Source organism: Leiobunum rupestre, chromosome 1 (assembly GCF_980474605.1).
Source record: "Leiobunum rupestre chromosome 1, qqLeiRupe1.1.hap1, whole genome shotgun sequence".
Taxonomy (NCBI): domain Eukaryota; kingdom Metazoa; phylum Arthropoda; class Arachnida; order Opiliones; family Sclerosomatidae; genus Leiobunum; species Leiobunum rupestre.
This window is the reverse complement of record NC_143384.1, coordinates 51,386,365-51,407,237: the sequence shown is the minus strand read 5'-3', so window position 1 is coordinate 51,407,237 and position 20,873 is coordinate 51,386,365. Positions and strand designations below refer to the sequence as shown.

General features: G+C 37.5%; 2 protein-coding genes and 1 long non-coding RNA gene across 4 annotated transcripts; all 3 read right to left on the bottom strand.

The window, feature by feature from the left end:
• Window positions 1-4,123: 4,123 nt before the first annotated feature.
• Window positions 4,124-4,754, bottom strand: LOC149963203 (uncharacterized). The gene is made up of 2 exons (XM_090165096.1): window positions 4,383-4,754; window positions 4,124-4,318 (listed from the first exon to the last, which is right to left on the bottom strand). The coding sequence occupies exons 1-2, from the start codon at window positions 4,629-4,631 to the stop codon at window positions 4,124-4,126; spliced, it is 444 nt and encodes a 147-aa protein (XP_090021222.1). The 5' UTR covers window positions 4,632-4,754.
• A 9,264-nt stretch (window positions 4,755-14,018) lies between these two features.
• Window positions 14,019-14,998, bottom strand: LOC149963202 (uncharacterized). Its single transcript, XM_090165078.1, has 3 exons — window positions 14,879-14,998; window positions 14,439-14,814; window positions 14,019-14,359 (listed from the first exon to the last, which is right to left on the bottom strand). Exons 1-3 carry the CDS (start codon window positions 14,996-14,998, stop codon window positions 14,019-14,021), a joined length of 837 nt encoding a protein of 278 aa, XP_090021204.1.
• A 558-nt stretch (window positions 14,999-15,556) lies between these two features.
• Window positions 15,557-15,956, bottom strand: LOC149963201 (uncharacterized). Of its 2 annotated transcripts, XR_016480196.1 has the most exons (3): window positions 15,862-15,956; window positions 15,634-15,792; window positions 15,557-15,571 (listed from the first exon to the last, which is right to left on the bottom strand). It is a non-coding gene; the product is annotated as an uncharacterized LOC149963201 (long non-coding RNA). The 2 variants fall into 2 exon arrangements; XR_016480195.1 differs by lacking the exon at window positions 15,557-15,571 and having other exon boundaries at window positions 15,643-15,792.
• Window positions 15,957-20,873: the final 4,917 nt, after the last annotated feature.

Below are 20,873 nucleotides of genomic sequence, written 5' to 3'. Positions count from 1 at the left end.
TGCACCCTAATCTTTTTAGATGGGTCCCTACAGCAACGGGCCCCCAATAACGTACTCGTGGGTCCTTTTCATGCAGGGCCGTGTAGAGGGGCCAAATCCCAGAGACGCGTCTGCAAAGGGCCCACGAGGGATTGAGATGGGGCCCGTAGCTGTGGGGGCACATAAGTAAGCTAAATGGGGGTTAAAATCTGAAAGTTTGAAAACGGTATAAACAGTGAATCTCTGGATAACTTTGAAAATGTTTTCAGGGCACGAGAGGGGGTGAAAATCGAAGGGCTCCTGAGTATATTTTGCCCTTTGTACCAGAAAACCTCTGCACGGTCATCTCAGCTAGTTGTGTGTGTCATTAATCATTTAAAATTATTTGCAGCATTGTACTTTAGAAAAGTGATTGCCCTCCTTCAGACCTAAAAACCTTTTTTGGCACCCTCTCATTTTCTTAGTTGGGGCCCTGCAGCAACGGTTTATTAATAGCCCACTCGTGAACATTTTTAAGCCGGAACCCTAACGATTTCAGCCCCTGCCTCCCTATGCACGGCCCTGCGTGAATTTTCAATCCAATGGGCGGCCTGGATCTGTTGATTCAACGAACCCACAATAACTTGTGAGCCCTTTTCAGCCGGGTCCTGGAATTCCCCCGGGCCCCCTCTCTACAGGACCCTTTATGAATTTGACGATTTTAAACTTCGAAGCCACCCCCTCCCCAGTAACGAAGCCGATGCCTGCGCTGTCACGGCTTGAATCGCAGAACCGCAATTCGCCGAGTAATGATAGGAAACTTTGAACTTTGCCCCCATACCCAACCTCGAGCCTTTCCCTCCCCTTATACAGGGTGTTACGGATAAGAGTACCGACACTGCCAGTGCGTATTATATAGGTCCTAATGAGTAGAAAATATCGAAGGGCCATGGGTCCTAAAGTTCCCCGTTTGGGAGATATGGGCTACCAAAAAATCCACTCAAAAACCTCGACACAGCCTTTAATCTGGCAAACGATATTCTTCCTTGAACCAAATTGTTTTCATTAAATGATCAATTGTTTTTATCAGTAAGGCGATATAATCTATAACAAGTGACAAAAGTTCATTATTGTACTTTATGAAGTAAAATTAAGTTGAACACAAATACAACCCTATTGAAAGGATTGATACAATTCAAAATAACCTTATAAGATAATAAAACTTGTTGAGGTTAACGGTAATAGTTAGTGTAGGGAGCTGTTGGCTCGATCGCGTGGCATGCAGGGCTTGCCACCACCCTCCTACGCATTGTAACCCGGCCACCTGAATTAAAGGCTTCAAAAGTCGCTTGATGACTTAGGCCTAAGGTGGTGCCAAGGGTATTAGCCTAGCTGATTATTATTATTATTATTATTATATTTTGTCCTCCTTTGCAGTGGCGTCACTAGGCTGGAAAATTAGAAGGGCGTCGCCCTTCATGCCCTTCATGCCACTCGAGCTCACCGTTCTCCTCAAGAGGTTTTTGTGCAAAGAGGAAACTGAAGATCTGGGTGCAAACCCCTCCTATAGGTTTTAAGGTAATTTCCAGTGATTTAACAGAATACACGTTATTCATGTACATTTTCCTTTTAAAACTAAAAAAGCGCGGTAATATTTAGGCCTACATAAATATTCTGTTAACGTTTTGTGGCGTATCTTTATGTAAATATACCCCGTAGTAACAACATTTTGTTCTCAGGGTACCGGGCAATATTTCCTTTAAGCGTAAGCTTCTCTTCGCTTCGCGATCGCTTTTGTCCTCGAAAAATAATGTATATTTTTAATGCCGACGTTTCGATCGCAACGCGCTCTTTTCGGTGCGTCACGATCAGTGGCGTAGCCAAGGAGGGTTTCCGTGTCAGAGCTCCCTTGGAGCCTACCTTTGACTGTACTAAATTTCCGCCCCCTTCTCAACCCCCTCCTAACATACGCGTACTTGGACCCTCCCCCTCTTGCCGAATTTCTGCCTACGCCACTGGTCACGATACCTTTTTTAGCGAAGAAGTGTTCAGTGACCCGCCCCCCCCCCCGCTGGCATGTTGGTAAGGGCCCCTAGTAATCCTTAGCTCTTGAAACATTTACACAAATCATCCCCTCCCCCGGTAAATTAAAATGAAAAGGGCCCCTAAAACCGCCAGGGCCCCCCCCCCCCCGCGGTCGCGGGGTCTGCGGGTCCCTAGTTACGCCACTGGAAGTGTTTACATATTTTCCAATCGTCGTTTCCATCGCGAAGCGCTCTTTACATCTCATCCCATCACGTTCGCGTCTTTCTGCGAAGAAGCTGTTTCATATTTTAAAATCGCCGTTTCTATCGTGAAGTGCACCGTTCTTTGCATCGCGATCACTTCAGAATTCGAAGAAGATCTAATCTGTTTCAAAATCTAATTTTCTTTAGCGAAGCACTGTATTCATCGCATCATGATCGCTTCTTTCCGTGAAGTAGAGCCGTAAATCTTTCGAAATCCATACGTCTATCGCGAAGCGCTGTGTCCCTCTCGTCGCGATCGCTTTATTACATGCGAAGTATAGGCAATTGTTTTTTAACAATCACTTCGATAATCGATTACGTAGCGCACTCCGAGAAAAGATTTGAAATATGACATAAGCTACGCTTCAGCTCTCATCCTGAAGTCATTTGACTGACGATGCGAATCTCCTTTGAACCAGTAATTCAGAAAATACAAATCAGCTCGCGTGAACGGAATCGAAGGCTCCTAAAGCATTGAGCACGCTTTGGCTCGAAGTGTTACGCGAAGTTTCCCACCACTGCCCTGGTGAAAGTATATATTAAGAATAACATAAAACAGGGTGTCAGAGGCGTACCTAAGCTGCTCATTTTTGAGGGGGGTTCGGGGATTAGGAGGTGAGGTGTCCAACGAACGTCCCTGCGGGGCTTATGGTTTAAGCGCCCCCAAACTTGAAACCCTGGCGACGCCACTGCTTCATGGTACATATCAACTGGTTTGGTGGTCCATAACCCCCATGCCCCTCTTTGGCATTCATTTTGTTGGACCTGAGAGTACAGCCACTCTGATATAGCATTTTAAGATATTCATTTTAAACGGCCTGTAGATGGACGTTTGAACCTTTTGATAGACGACTATCGATATGGCAGTCGTGTTTGAGGAATCTACTCCTGGTACAATCTTGGACCTTGTATCTTTAGAACGACCGTATTAGCTTATATCCGCTCGTATACGTTATTGGATAAAGGTGCCATATTAGTTATTCAAACCAATTCCTACTGGAAAACTTTAGCATTTCTAGATTTATTTTTTTAGCTAAAAGAATTCGTGAGGACCTATTTTTTACTTTATTTGGAATTGTATCACTTCTTTAAATAGTCTTGTATTCTTGTATTCCTTAACTTCATTTTACTTCAAAAAGTTCAATAATGAACTTTTGCCACTTGTTGTAAGAGCCAAAACGAAAAGACCCTTGACGTAAAAGCACTTTTCCTGTCAGTAGCCTAAACAATAGGGTTATCCAGGTTGAAACTGATCTGGAGGCAGCTTTCACGATATTGAATCAAAAAACCTATTTCACCCCCTATCCCATAAATGTAACAAAGTTAAACAGCTTAAGGCTAATTTACTTTCAATGGCCAAAATGGCCTATTCTTAATTTCGGATCGAGGAATTTGCTTCCTGAAACCGTTAAATGCAGTGGCGTAGCGAGTGATCGGGAAAGCACTCTAGGCCGCCGGGTCCGTAAGCAAAATGAGGCCCTTTTGAAATCTTTATCTACTCATGTCGTTAGTGTAGATACAAATTGAGGCCCCGCTGAACCGGCTTCCTTTTCCCAACGAAGGAACTCGTTTACCTATATAGTATAGTTCAGAGGTTGATAAGTATTCTAATACTTATGTGGTGTCACCAACACTGAAAAAACTAGGGATTTCCACACTAAAATTAGACAGTGTTTGAGGAAACCGAGGAATGTTATTTTAGCGTATCACGTTTCTATGGGCGAAGTAGGTTTTATTTAAATTTATATCAATTATTTTTTAATAACAAACTGCCAGCGTAGCTTCAACGTTTTGGGACTAGAATTAAAAACTTATACATGAAAAAACTTTGTTCCAATACTTAAAAGATTTTTATTTTTGAAAAATAATCTTGCAAATCACTCATTATTTCCACTCCACCACGATTTCAAACACATACAAGCTGAAATAGTCTCGGGTTTCATTGACGCTCGCTTGTTAGAGACTAGGGTCGCTCCACCAGAAAAAATTATCTCCGAAGCAACAGAGGACCCTTGAATACAAAGGTAATCCTTCGCCATTTTGCTGACCACCGGATATAAGGCTTCATTTTCCTGTAAAGATACCATTTAGCTTACAACTTTTGCCGAGAGTCCATTCCTAAAAATTAAATATTACCTTCCACCATTGAAGTTTGTTAGTACGCGGGGGTAGCAAATCATCTTTTAAATATTTTATAAATTCTTCACCTTTCACTAATTGTCGCGATCTCTTTGGATAAATAGAATATAAGTCGTCAGTTTCATCTGGTTGTACTATTAATGTTGCCTCGTCTCTCGTATCGTAGTAATCGTTAAAAACGTTGAGCACTGTATCTTTGATATGTTTCAGCTCGTTCGTTTTACAACGTTCCTTGAAAAAATCCATCTTCAATGTAGGATCTAAAACTGTAAATAACGGGTTACGAAAAATCACCACGTTGTGATTTGGAATTTCTACATTTGGGTAAAGCTAATAAAATATTACAAATATGTTATAGTATCTAAAAACAACATAGCTGTTGTTATGAATTAAATAAATATGTGTTGTACAAGGCCTCTTGAGTCATTAAGTGTTTTAGGATCGTTCGGGGCCCAAGCTTAAGCGGGTTTTAGGCCCCTAACCAGGACCGGATTAACCAATAAGCCACTCAAGCACGGGCTTGGAACCTGCTTCGGCAATTTATCAATTGAATCTGGCAAAGGTTTTTAAATTCTACATACGCGCTTTATCGTTGAAAGTCACCAGTTGAATAACTCTTACCCACAGAAATCCAATTTGCTTCCGTATCCGAAAACTCTTTTTATTCTTGCAATTTTTGTTGGGCTAAAACGCAAGCTTCTTTAATACAACCATCGTTGTCACAAATTGCCAATTGTAGCTTGTCTAAAAGCCAATTATATATTGGCATTACCAATGAAATTGTTGGATATGAAACTGAAGAGATTTTCGTAGTTGCGAGATTGAAGTGCTTGAAAAACAAATTTCATAACCTTTAATTTTAGGTTTAAGCATCAGCCTATAATATTCGTTATTGATTTAATCACGGACTGTAAATTTTAGAGGACGAGTAAAGCGTTGCCTTCCCCTGTAGAATTTTGGTTTCCCTGTGCATCAATCACTTCGAAATAGAGAGAGAGAGTCCGTCAAGGTCATTTGTACCAGGCATAGAGCTAGTCCCCCCCCCCCCCCCGCATGTTATCTGGAAATCTGGCCGACCGAAAGACGAGCGCTTTAGTTCATGACCTTGAGCGACTTCCGTCAGCCTGATCGGTGAACGGGGCGTAAAATACCTCGGGAATACCGGTCCTCTAAAATTTACAGTCCGTGTTTTAATCTAAAAAACGTATGTTTTAATAAGATACAGGGCGTCCCAAAAGCTAAATGTTCGGAGGACCACAATTCTTACAAAATTATTTCCCTATTCATAACCTCCATTCAAATAAACTTATAATCACCGTTACGTTAAAAGATATTTACTTTTGAAACTAAAACAGTGAAATAAACGAAACCTCTTAACGTTTACAGCTCTCCCTAATTCACGAAAGTAGGCTTGTCGTCGGGTCGGGTCGAGTCGGGTTTGAAGTGATCCGAAACCAATCCTAAATTTGTCAGGTCGGTTTAGGTTGGACCCAACCCGACCACAAGCTCAAATAATGCAGACTGTTACTGATCGGGTCGGATTTTACATAATCCGAACCCGACCCGACCCGACGTTCCCGGCGGCCAGCTCACTCGAAAGGGGTGAAACTAGAGACACCTTAAAAATCAACGCCTTCCTTTTTTCACCTGAATTTTATCTGGTCCCCCTGTACCTGTTGTCAAATATATGTTAATAATAATATTTGTCTCAAAATTAAGATTTCAAACGTCGCTAACTAAATTCCTATACCCTGAAAATTTCAAAACACTATCATCTAAAATAGTTTGAAAAAATAACACCTGGTCAGAGCCATTTGGAACGCCATGTATAGTACCGAAATACCTACCGTTAATATAGTCACCAAGCATGCGATATTTACCCAGTCACTCTGTCAGGTCGTAATTTTGTAAATCATTTTACGATGTCAAAAGAGCTTGTAGCGCCTGAAGTGTGAAAGACAATGTTATTTTTAAAGCAGTGCATTGAAAACCGATTCGTTTAAGTGACATAACCACAATATTAAAAAACGGTTACATCAGTTTTTAAAAACTGTTTAGAATGAGTTTGTAGGAATGTTAAGGTTGCCAACGACGCATTTGTTGTATCATCAACACTCCTACAATTGTGTTGTTTTATTTATTAGTTATAAAATATTGTACAAAAGCGCCGTTGGACCAAATGATACAGCGTACAATATATATGGGGAAACATGTCCCGTTATTATTATAAACGAAGACATTTCCCCCAAAATTACTCCTTTATTCGAGTAGAGCGTATAAGCTGTATAAATGCCGTACACTTGCCTGCTTTAAACGAAGAGCTCTTTCGAGCATCAAGTACGTAGAGTTCCAACGGGTCTTTACGTCTAAAATCACGCTGACATCTCCTAACCCAAATGAATCGATCAACCGCCTAAAAGCCTCTTCTTTAACATTTGAATAGCGTATCTTTACAATCGCTGCCCTTATCTGTAAACAATAAAATTTAAACCTTCATACTCAGAGACAATTATTTTAAAAATCGTAATGATGAGATCAGCAGCTCCAAAAAAGCAGAGAAGAAATAATTCATACCCGTGTATGTACGATTCAGTATTTACGTTATAATCATGTCACGGTGTGATTATAGTATTTCAAAATTAAGCCGAGGATTGTAATATGAATAAAATTTTTAACATTGTTAAGTTGTATAAGAGGTTTAGTATTAAACGAGTACTTTGAACAAAAGTCACGTCAGCTTAACTCATAAGGGCTCAACAGCCTATTAAAGTACTTTACCTTAGCAACTGTGTTGCCAATGTCAGAGTCAGATTTTAGCACCTCAAAATCTTCCGGTCCGTATTCGTCATCGTCACTCGCCTTTGGTTTAGATTTAAGGTGCTCCAGTATTGCCGTTACAGAAATATGAAGCACGTGTGCAAAGCAGCAAATTCGATTACGCGTTCTATATCGAAGACCTAGGATTTCACTTTTTTTGCTGAGCTCTTTCGAAAAAGTTTCATTTTTGGAAGCATTATCTGTTGCGATTGCTAACACCCGCGAATGACCCAAAGCAATATACCGTATCACTTAGAAGTTAAACACAGAAACCTCGCGGAATTATTTAAAAATGTAACCTCGTATTCAGAATGCCACCTTTTTCCAGACAACTTCAATGAAAATTCCGCCCGAAGCCAACGACCCCCTCAACCCCCTCTATAGTTACGCTAGTGATAAAACTTGAAAACGAAATATAAAATGTGCTAGGAAATTTACATTAAGTAGCCACTGTAGAATTAAAACGACTAAAGTTTTACACGCCCTATCTTGATGGGCGCCTGCAGGGGGGCCAATAGGGCAATTGCTCCCTTCGTGAGCTTTTCCCCGCTGCCCCCTTTCATCGAGGTTTGCCCCACCGTTATTTTTGGTAACAACGTACTAATTGAATTGTCGAACTTTATTTTGGGGGATACACCGCTGTAGGAGTGCACATGAAGCAATTACTTATTAGGCACATATCACTTATGAAAGATTATATCCCGTCTTAATTTTAACTCAAAGCTCGTTCATTTATCAGACAGTTTTCTGTGACCGCCGCGCGAGCTAGCTCTCCCACTCCCCCCGCGTGGAATGATGTCTGCGGGCGCGCATGGCTATCCGCTGTCTATCAGTTTAAGAAAACTAACTTAAAACAACGCGTAGAATGTTTGTACACAGTCTATTTAGGATACAAGTTCACTATAAATAGCATAAAATACCTTGGTTATTTTTCTTTCTTTTACTAAATCCAAGAATTTTTCACATATATTGACTCCCGTGTGCCTTGTGGGAAAATGCACAAACCCAACGAGAATGTTTCTTAATTTCCATTGCTCAGATATCCAATGAGCAGTTACGCCTATAAAAGGAAATCGATTGGGCGATGTCCAGCCATCCAATGTAAACGATATTTGACTGGAAATGCCCTACACAAAATATATTAAATAATCAACAAAACCTCAATTAGTAGCTGAAAATTCTCAGTGTATTTATTTTACAAGGTATAATGTCAGGTAAGAATGGTCATTAATGGTGTTGCGTTTTCAAACCTATGAGGAGAGAAACTAAAAAGGCATTTCACGTTTAAACTATGAATTTATGAAATAATATATAGACCCAAGAATCTACCACGATTAATTTCCATTTTTCCGTGCTGTCGAAAACAAATGCTGCTGAAATTAAAATTCTAGAGGTAACAGAAAGGCCTTTAATTTTATAAATTAATTTAAGATTATAAAAAAGTCAGACTGTCTTGGTAGTAGTATATTTCTGATTCGACGTATATGAGACGCTAGGGGTAGGGCTCTGCTAATCGACCGAGTCGCGGTTTTCCGAATTTCCGAATCGAATAAACAATTCGATTGTTATTCGATGCGCCGATTCGCAGGGCCCAAACTAGGGGGCTCTGTGCTAAACTAAACTTTGATTGCGCAATAACTTTAAAAATCAGTTTCATAGTAGTTGCGCTAATTGTCATACTTATATTATTATGTTACTTCTAAGTATACGTAAAAAGAAGCCGGGTAAAAAGGTATTTTGTTGAAATGTTTCGTAGCTTAAAACCATAAGGTTATAATATTCTTCAATAAATTATGTCTCTTTGGGAAAAGTTTTACTGCGAGCTATTCACGGAGTGACGTCATCACGGTTAGAAAATCGTCCCCTAGCGAGGCGTTGTTAAAGGTTACTCCACACAAGAGAGCGAACGGACGCCAAATTGCGCCGAAGTCCGTTGTAGAGTCGCTCTTGTGACTAGCTCTCAGTAATCGTTGTGCACGTGAAAAATAAAGTGTCATACTTATGAAAAATATTATAAACTTTGTTAAAACGAATATATTCCTGACTAAGCGTTAGGCTTAACTAACTTCAACCCCGTCGCTGAAACAACCGGACGAGGAACTATCCACTGTTACAAAATTTGTACACATGATTTAAAATTTAACGTGATTTCACTTAGGAATACGAAAGCTACTGATTTGACGTTATTTCAGTGATTTCACTGACTGGTTTGTACACCTGATTCTAAAAGTGGTTAGCCAACCGCAACCGGCTGAGTCAGACATTATAGTATTATATACATTCGCCTTTAGATGGCGCCATATACGTTCTGGGGAAATTCTAATTGATAAGGGTTCTATGGCCGAGATAAACGTAGAGGGAGCGTTATTATAAACTTATGATAATATATATAATACTCTACTACCCCAAAACCGAGGAGTTTAATAGTCTTCCTTGGGTTGGTGTCTAAGGCTCTAGCCGACACCATACCGTGTGACTCTAAAAAAAAATAATCTTCCTTGGACCAATTTGTGTGTATAATATATTCGTGGGCTTATATCGGTATAGCAAGAAAATGAAAGTAGGAAAAGTTCAATAAAACCCCTTTAAAAGTAATATAAGTCTGACAATGAATATATTATTTCAAAGTATTGGATCTTCGAAGTAAAACATTGATCTTTGTCAGATATACGTCTAATATGTGTATTTATTATAAACCAATAATTACAAGGCCTGGCTTCTATACAAGCGTAAGCCCGTCGTAGAAGTCTTATCTAAGATGCCAACAAAGACGAATGATACTTCTATGATTTAAACGACACACTCGAATGACAAGGATAATATTAAAAATAGTAAAAGTTATAAATACATAGATTTTGAATCAGGGTTATTAGGACCCTAGAGTTCAAGTGACTGTCTTATATATAATAGTTAGCGAATAATTGGCCGTAACGAACTGATTTCTGCTATTTAGGGGACCTACGGATAGGTTCCTGTACAATTTCAGTAAGTGAGTAGGTAACTTGCAAAACGTTTCGCACATTCTTTTGCAAAAGATCCTCTACCCCTTTCCCCCTCTCCATTTACCCCCCCCCCCCCGAAACGACAATTTTGGTATGCACCAGTTTAAGGTATTTTAAAAATTAATGCATTTCTTACCTCGAACAGATTAGAAACTTTATCTCTTTCCATTGCGTGCAACTTAAGTATTTCCGTCTTTATGGTTTTAGCATTGAGCTTTAAACTTGTTGCAACACCAGTATTTTGCGGATTAATGGAACAAAGAAGATTTTGAAAAAGAGGGTCTTCAGCTACATCGAATGGTTTATCTTTAAGGATAATCCATCGATATAATTCCAGTTTGTCATTATCTAATGCCATGGGATCCGGCTAATAAAATAATGTATAGCGGAATTAAACTAATGAATGATTATCAGAATTACCCCAAAAAAATACTAAAAGGAAAATTTTTGTCTACCCCTTAAATTTCAAAATTTCATTATCACTTATACTAAATGGAGTGAAAAATAACTACTCACACTACGAATCAGTAACGTCGTCAGCATTTGGTTTCGGGAAGTACGCACAATAGTTCTTTTTATTAAGTAACGTGGTCTTCTTGTTTAAATGTTGCTCTTACGTCACAGTCTTTACTTTTCCTAGGCTTCGAGCGCCCGCTACAGTCGCGAGGAATATAGCTTTTACTAGCGCGCGTGCAAATTGCTCGTGCAAATAATACACTAATAAACCTGATCCTTGTGACGTAAGAGCAACATTTTAACAAGTTGGACAAGACCACTTTTTCTTTTATAAAATCAACTATTGAATAAATATATTATACATAAACCATACGTATCGGGGGGCACGTGCCCACTGTGTCCCCTTGGCTACGCCACTGCGTCTTATTCGCCGTTTTCCAATTACATACAATAGCAGTGGATAAATTATTACCACCCAGGTTTCTAGGTGTAGTGCCCAGCGGGTAATAAAGAACTTACCGCTGATAAATTAGGAGCGACCAGATACTGAGGATGCTTTTTTTCAATGTGATATTTTAGGTTTCCGGTACTTATAGCCGAGTTAGACCGTTGTGAATATGACGCGCTTTCATAAATAAAATTCAGGTTAACTCAATATCTCAAAACGTCTAAGGATGTTCGATTTACTTACTCCTCACAGTAACGACACTTGGCCACTTTCAAATTACGACTCCATCATCGGACTCTTTATAAACTATATTGTAATGTTGCCAAACGTCACTTCTAGGCACAAACCGTTTCTCCGTCCTCGAACTGCCTTCACCGTCATAATTACTTTGTTACGCGGAATTACCAACAACCACGATTTATATGTTCTCCGGAAAAGCCATGTTTGCCCACGTTAACCATTCAGATAACGAATAATTATATAATATGTAGATAAAACACAACGTTTAACTCATCAAAAAATATTTTCGAATAAAAAAAAACATTTTGAAAACGAATAAGTTATACTATTGAGTTCTTTATCTTAAAAAATATGTCTACTTTATTTATTGGATAATTTTTTTAATTAACAAATTTATTTATAAACAAGCTGGTTGATATCTAATCATTACTAATGTTATATAGATTTTTATCTGTCAATAAATGGACTTTGATTTTTCGCAACTGTGAGAATACATTGTCTAAAATATTCATATATAAGAGGGGTGGAAATGTAAACGGATGAAGTTATACGTTTCGCTCTAGATTTCGATTGTCTTTATTCGCGGATAAGAAAGGTCTATTTTATCCAAATTGATAAAATATCATTCAAGGTGAATAGACTTTATCCAATAGACAAAAGTTATACGAATTCCGAGCTCTACCCACGCTTGTAAATTTCTTCATTTTCGTTTGTTCCAACCCTATAAAATTAAACAGAATTAAGCTAATAACATGCACAAACGTATAAACAGGTATAATTCTAAAAACAATGAGGACAATGACATCATTGATAAACAACTGAACGACAGTGGTTATCCTAATAGTATAATTAACCCATCCAGAATAGATTCTAATCTTCATACATACAAACATCTAAGCAAAAATGTTAACCCTGTACACTTAAAGGGAGTATAACCTTTATCGATATTTAGGGAGAAGAGTCCTTCATTCCCCCCGAGCACGAAAGAAGAAAAATTATAGGTGTAGTTTTGGAAGAATTAATAGCATTTTTCAACCTATTATTTTCCTTCTAATTTCGATTATGGTCGACTTTTAACCTAAAGCACGAAGATATTGTTTTTCAAAATATAGTTGGTTTATAACATACATATATCTCAGTGACTATGTAAATAGTTATTTCAATAGTTAAGATGGTTTTGTTTAAATATATAACCGTAAAATCAGTAGGGTTTTGTACTAAAATCAATATATTTAACGAGGCAACTGGCTGTGCTTATAGGTCATCAACAGCTTGATAGTAGAAGTTCTATGGGTAATTAATTCTACTGGCTAACCGAAGCACCTCGTGTGGATTTTTAGTAAGCTTATCGCACCCTACCAAACTAGGAAGGTCATACTCCCTTTAAAACTTCCTTATCTTGGCGGTTCAAATTTGGCACTTGAACGCAATCTTAATCTTATTAACGTAAAACCCGTCTATAAAAAAGGAAAAATGTTAAATAATTTATTAAAAAACGCTAGAAAAATTTAATAAATAATCGAAATAATAAATAAAATCCTGACGGTGTAATATACCAAATCGCTTGTGGTGTATGCCCTGATTCTTACGTCGGAGAAACGATACGACCTGTAGAAACGCGTATCACTGAACATAAACGCGCAATAAAAATAGAGATCCAAATTAAAGTCTTTCAATACATTCTTTATAAACCGGCCATATTATTAATTTCAACAACAAAAATATGTTATATAAAGAAAAGCAGACAAACAAACGTAAAATAGCAGAAAAAAATTATTAAACCGATTTTGGTAAACTTAACATCGATAAAGAAGGTGAACTTTCACCTATCTGGAATATTGAAAATATTCCAGAATCTATCGTTTCTCCGACTATATCTTAACTTCTCCTCCCCCTCTAATTATTTTAAGTTAAATTCACCCAGGATTAGTCAGCCTAATGTGTAACTGAACGTTACGTTAAAAATCTTGGTAGGCTCTTCGATTATCAACCTAGTCAAATTGTCGTTATAATTAAGCGCTAAAAGTAACTTCGAAGATTTAAATGTGAATCGTTTCACGCCGGTACATTATACATTTCTGCTACGGGAAACATTTTCAGAGAATTATCATAAAATGATGGTGTTGAGCAAACTGTTGTAGTTTGTCAGTCAGAAGTCAAAAGTAATGAACATGATAAATCTAAGTAAATTTCTTATTTAACAATAAATTATTTCAGAGTGAAAGCTATGTTATAGATAATTGTACTCTTGAACGTTTCTCCCGATTGGAATAACGTCATTTTTATAACTCATTCTTAGGAGAAGATTTCTGGTTATTGGACATTACCTCATGGCGCATACAAAGAATTTTGCACTTTGTGAATACTTCACAGATATTAAAAAGAAGTTTACCATAGTTTCCATACTTTTCTGTAAGAGGCAATGGTAGAATAATTTTGAGGCAACGCTTAAGTGTATATATTCATCGGAAAAAGAAATTCAATTTCATATAAGAGTTTATTTAAAACCATATTGCGCGTGTAATATATATATATATATATATATATATATATATATATATAATGAAACATAGTTTCTTGTCATAATAGTCAATTATCTGTATATATTACGGGTGTAACAAGCAATAAGTCTAGTCTCAAATTAACAGTTTATAGTCTAATAACGTTGTCTTAGGCTCCGGAAACAGTCGTCGCAAATGGTTCAGAAGTTTCCGTCGAAGCAGAAGCAGCGGACTGGGAGTCTTTGACGCCCACACTTCCCGGAACGCTAATTAAGCTGCCAGGTTCACTGTCTTCGCTCGGAACTACAGAACTCCCGGTCGTCGATAAACCGCTGGAACCATTTTCTTCCGGGGGTGAGAAATCAGTATCCGGTTTCGCTTTAGTCATCAAAGACAAGTCAACAGGAAACAATAAGGACTCCTCAAATAGGAGAGACTTGATATCTTTCAAGATATTCCCTTGATTCACCGCGTTTTGATTAAACACGTGTCCTTTTAGCTGAACAATTTCTGTAGAAAAATATTCAGTTTTATTTTCAAGATAAAGTTTATACAATTATTTGTATAAACGATTAAGGTTTTAACTTACTGGCAAGCGAAAGAGGTGACTTGCTGTCTTCTACCTCAGCAGCTTCTTGAAGAAATGAAGAGACCAATTTCATAATCTCGTGGTCGTAGTCACTTGAGCCTGGAAGGTTACCCAACTTTTCCTGATTAGCTGGAACAAAGTTGAATGCAGCTTTATCGGTACACTGGACATTCAAGTCAGTTTCCTGGCAATTGTTCAATATGACGATGGTCAAGTTGTTGACGTGTTTCGTATTTCCTACTTCGAAAATTTGAGTAGCTGAATGTTGCTGATTGGGCACCATCAGATGAACGGTCTTGTTACCATCAATAGCGAAAGAAGTCACATTGTTATGAACTGCTTGTGAATTTTCTCCATTTAGTTGCTCAACATCCAACTACAAAATACGAAAGAATTAGCACTGCCCCATATTAAAAACAAAGGAAATACAACTGCTGTACCTTGAGATCTCCATCTCCAACCATAATGTTGTTGAGATGTACCATCCCTTTTTGTTTTCCATTTGAGAAAAGAGATGGTGAGGTACGGTGAGTGTGAGACGGAAACCAGTGCGAATGCATGTAAGCAAACCGACAAGGACTAAAAGCTGGTCACTGCGAAGTGGGTCTTCCAGAGTAACACGGCAATCGCATAGGTTTTATCAGAGGGTACGTAGGGAATACCCAATTATTGCTGAAATGATCCATCGAAGGAAGCGTCATGTTTAAAGGACCAACCGTTGGTAACTTCCAAGCCGGATCCGTTAGCGACGATTTCTGGTGAGTCATTTGTGGAAGTAAGTTGTTCCAAATGTTATGATTGCTTTTGAAATCATACGAAGGCGGCTTTGGCGCCATCAGTGGAGAAGACGACACGAAGTTGGGCCAAGCTATGTTTGGCAATGGTTTCCATGGTGGTAGTGTAGGAATCGTTAACGGCGCCCAAGTTGGAAATGGTTTAAGCGGTGGTAGTGCAGGAATTGTTAACGCCGCCCAATTTGGAAATGGTTTAAACGGTGGCATGGTCGGGTACTTAAAAGGTGGCCACGAATTGCTCATCAGCAAGGAAGGAGAAGAGAAAGAAGGATGACAGACTTTCGAAGATGGCAATCGTTGGTACAAGTTTTTTCCTGGATTCCGGTTTCCGAATTTATTCTACAAGACGGAACGAATTAATGTTAAAAGCTTCGAGATTTAAGCCTAGACTATTTATCTACATTTGTTACCCTTACCTTCTTAAGTTCCTTCATATGGAGATCATGAAGGTCCTTTGCAGTGTCTTGCCAGCAATTCTTCATCTCGCTCAGCCGTGATCAGTTCGTACTTGATCTTATCTCCGATTTCTGCCATATCTCTAGCTAAGGCATCGTTGAGCTCTGCACACATCATCATTTCACAATTAATTTAAGAACAACACGAATCAGATTTAATGATGAAACACTTACCCAGCAAGTAGACATCTTCCTCAATTGGTGCCGCCCAAACGCCAAAACAAAGAACTAACAAGCATAAAAGTCCAACCATGGTTTACAATATCGGAGACTGTTTGAAGGAAGTCGAGGAATGATAATATTATATATGCCATTTTAAAAACTTTTATATAATTTTTTAGGTAAAAGCAACCTTTAATACTCATTTTTAAAAAAGATTAATAAATCAACTCTTTGCCAACTGGTTTATCGTTTTGAAAAGATGACTTCCTGCACGTGAGGTAAAAAAGTTTCTAGGATTTTATTTATATAGGTCAAAACTTTGCTAAAACTCCTACCAAAAACCGAAGAATAATGGAATCGGTCATTAGGGCCGGCATGATAGAAATTTCATCACGGGAATTTTTACTGTCGAGGAACAAATCCTTCTTTTAAATTTCTCCCGAATTAGGCGCCGAAAAATAGGGTTTCTTTGTAAATCCCCGTTCATTGAATTGAGAGCTATAGAATCATTTTCAAAAAATACTTTCGTAACAGTTTGATTTCTAATTTATTTTAGTTTTGGAACATTGTGTGGTAAAACATCTTAATTCCTCAACAGTCTCGGAGTACGTTCAATAACACTCCTCGGAAACCAACCCGATGGTTTTATATTTTCAACCGATGACATTTTTCGTCATAATGACGTCGTAAGTTGTTGAACGCTTTTATGTTAGTCATCAATGTTTTTTAAAATGGCGTAGAATTTTTTTCTGGGCCAGAAAATCAGTTTAATTGTAAACGAAATATTTTAGTGAGAGTCAAAATTGAAGTGAATTTCTAGCCTTTGCAAGGGCATAAAACTTGTATTATGTTAGTGGTCTGGGGAAATACGTTCGTTTTTATTCTTGTTTATGGTTTTAGATATTATTATTTTATAAACAAGTTTGCAAGTTTGCCAAAATATACCTCTCCTCGGAAGAATTGTCCCTAGTGGTATTAATTTATCGAGATGAACCTTAAAGATATATCTCCGCAATTCAAGGTTATTTACTAAAAACGTAATCCCGGTTAAATCCCGCCCGGTATAAAATTTTAATTAAAATTAAAATAATTGGGACGAAACAACAGATTTTAATTTATTCAAAATATTATAAATTAAGTAGTTACAACAGTGAGTCAGACGTACTAAAACAATGCACAATTGAATTTAAGCCTTTTTACAGTACAAGTTTATCAGTTGAATATAATACGAAGCAAATTTTAATGAAAGAAATATCTACAGATGGTATTTTTATTTTTCTCGCTTACGAAATACTTGCCGCACCTTTAACGCTCATTTTATTTCTAAACTCGTAGACTTCCAGTTGACGTTGTGACACATACCGCATGAAAAAGACCAATGCCATCCAATTTCCAATATCATATAATGACTCGCACACCCAGGAAATCATTGACTGCGTTAGAAATTGTAGATATCCAAATAGCCACACCAAATAGCAAGAAGCAAAAACCTTACCATCAACAAAGCACAGAGAGCCACTTGACTAACCGCCAGCTCTTAAAGCAATAAACGTTAAATTATCGCCTTTGCATTAACACAACTATATATAAGTCGTTAAGAATACCCGTAAATAAATAACAAAAAACTAACCCTCTTATCTCGGCTGACTGCGCTAAAACAAGATTTGACCTTTAAAATTGCATACGTAATAAATTTAGACTTTAAAAACCATTGATATTCTCTTCCGCTAAGCTGAGTTTATAATTTTCAAACAAGCATAATATCTATCGGTGGATCTGTGGTAGAACATTCGCCTGTCGTGCAGAACGTCCCGGGTTCGAAACCTGGGCGGCGCTTTCGCTTTTAATCAACAGAGAATGCGCTACATTAGAATTACTTCAATGCAATAATTTAAATGGAACACGAAATTTCGTTCTTTTTAATAACAACCAAAATTTAATACTCTGTTAATTTGTAATAAACGCTTCCGATAAAGCTGAAGGTCTAATTTTCGATTAAGCGTGTTAAGTGTCGGTGGTTCTGTGGTAGAACGTCCGCCTGTCAAACAGGAGGTCTCGGGTTCAAATCCCGCCTGGTACGATCGCAAAATGATACTAAGACGAATACCGTAAACAAGTGGTGGAAACCCTGCCATTTGGACGTTGAGACGTTTATCGTAACCCTCAGCACTCGATCCGTCCCAAAAGTCAATAAGAAAAAGATGGAGAGAAAAGACGCGTATGCAAACTCAACATTCACAACCGCCATAATACAAATTCAACACACAACCACCGTAACAAACAAACTTACCATTCCTACACTTCACATAAACATTGCAACAAAATTCCCATTACAACTGAGCTGAAACCGTCGTGACGGTGAGCGTTAACGAAAAAACAAAACAAAACCGCACCCTACGCAATCGCAATATTACACACACACACACACACACAGACAGACACGATGATCGTATAACCCCTCCTAGGGGACTATGTCCCCTCGGAGAGGTAAAAATGCGAAAAGTGTATCAATGTAATTTATTTTTAAATGAACCTTTCGCGCGATGTATAAGTTAGCAGAGGAGGAGGGAGGGTATACAATGGGGAACGAATGACGTTAACATGTAGAAACAGTGTCACCTAGTGAGAGCTTCGAGAACTAAGGAAGCAATGGAGAAGGCTAGCAGGATTTTTGATTTTTTTTTGCCACTGAATGGACACGCTACCGCCATCTATCTACGTTTTAGTACAAAACACCAAAGAACCAATCAGGAAGTGGGTGCTTTGCTTTCTATGTTGTATATGCCCTCTATTTCGATAGAATATTTTAGTTAATCTTAAACATTGGAAATTACAAGAACTGGCCCACTTTTTGTGATTATTTATCTTTTGAAAACCGGTTACGTGTCTGAATTCGACAAAATACGATAACGACTTAAATTGAACCAAAACTTAGATTTTTCTGAGTAAATAACCATGGAATAGCTCACGCACTGCCTAAAGGTTGATACGGAATTAAGGGCTATTCAAGATTTGGTCGCAGTGTCCGTTCAAAACGACTTTTGAATGATTAGATGAAAGCTATTTACGATTATTCTGTTTAATATCCAAAAAGGAAAGTTCCATGTTCAAAATGAAAATAAGTTATTTGAGATTATTTAATTTGAGTTTTATAGGCTAATCAATATTTCATGGGTCTGAATGGTTTAAAATTTCCTTTTAAATTGAAATAAAATTTGATACGTTACGAAACTTTTTTTATATTGAGAAGAACATATTGTGGTGCCATGTGCCACGGATAATTATACTGATCCATTTTTGACGTTAATAGTTTCAAAAGCCATTCATTATTAATCTAAACCAAATTTAAGTTTTTTTAGTTATAATTTTTATCAAAGCAATACACCAGATGTCTTTAGTAAAGTTTACTTCAGTGTGAAGTATTACGTATTTTTCCACCTTTCTTAAAAAAGCTCAATTCTGTAACTAATCCCGACTTATTTGGGTTTAAAAGTTTAAAATTCTTTAGTTCATATAAATTTTTTTAACCTAAGAACTTTCCATGCTGCAAAATCGTTAGAACCCTTTAGGCGCGACATTATTAAAAATAATTTGTTTTGGAATCTACTGCGCATGACCAGACTCAAACACCTCCAGTTTTTGACTCTGCCTCTAATGTTTTGCAACAAGTTCCTTGTACTTTAGCCAGGGCCATCTTTACCTAATTGGAGGCCACTTGGCAAAGCTATGGGCGATCCCCTGCAAGTCCACCCAAGTTTCTAACCTCTAGTACAACTATCGGTTCAAATAGTTTCACTTGTCCTACTAAAGGTTACTGAAGAAGAAGCTTATTCTGAATTTAAAAATAGCAAAAGTCTTTATTCGTTTTAAATTTACCCTGTCTATACACGCGACTAAATACGAAGTTTAGGACTTTCGAGCAATGTTAAAAAAAAAAAAATTATTAAAATTTATTTTCCGTTTCACAATTTAAAAAATGGCGTCCTCCAGAATCTTGGGGCCCAATGGGAAAGACGGTACTGACTGAAGCTACTCTGTCGCAGAAAAATACGAGGGGACACTCTTTTTCTGTACGCCTTATTTCTGAGTTTTGAAAAATATTCGTAGAAAGACTGGGGTTATTTAAATAACTGAAAGAAAAACTATACTTTTTAAAATCATAACAGACTAGAAACTTTCTATTTATAAATGTGGATTTTAAAATAAATATCGATTACATACTCTTTAACCGAATCCCATTAGACCGAAAACATTTTTGAGGTCATTTATCTAGAGAACCTTTTTATTTTTTCAGCACAATGGCGGGTTTCGGATAACTGGGCTTTACGAACGATTTCTAAAGATACGATTGCTCTTGATACCATATCCTTTAGGTTACGATGCGAGACGGCCGATCGTGATTAGCTAGATCGGAGGGCCCGCCGGAGAATTAAACAATAATTCCGATGACATTGTCCTTTACATAAAAAATTAAAAATATAAATTTCGATACTAATAAAAAAAATACAGCAGTATATTATTGAATTATTAACTTAAATAAATTTTCGATAAAAGTAATTTTGTGAAAACCGCTAAATTTGCGGTTTTTCGGTTGAAAGGGATTATTCGGTCAAAGGTGATACGGTAGAATGAGACTGCTCAGTCAAAATGGATTCGTTCGAATGGAATACAAAAAAGTCTACAATCCAAATTTCTAATTTTCAACATCGTTTCCACTGATTGGCGTGTTTGTTTAGTAAATTACTGAACCAAAATGTGTTACCATAATAATCTATAGGCCACGATGATGGTATAAATGTTTAAACTAGAGATATATACCTTTGTGAAAATGCAATGAGCAGTCATAAATGGACGGCAACATGTTTTATCAAAATCTTATGAAATACAGAGACTTACTCCCAATGATTCAAATAAACATTTTGCATTTTCTTCATAGATTAAATACCTTTATCACGAAATTGTTTTGGTTAAAACAAAAGTATTTTTTCTTTACGTTATAAAGACACTTTTGGTTAGTATTTTGG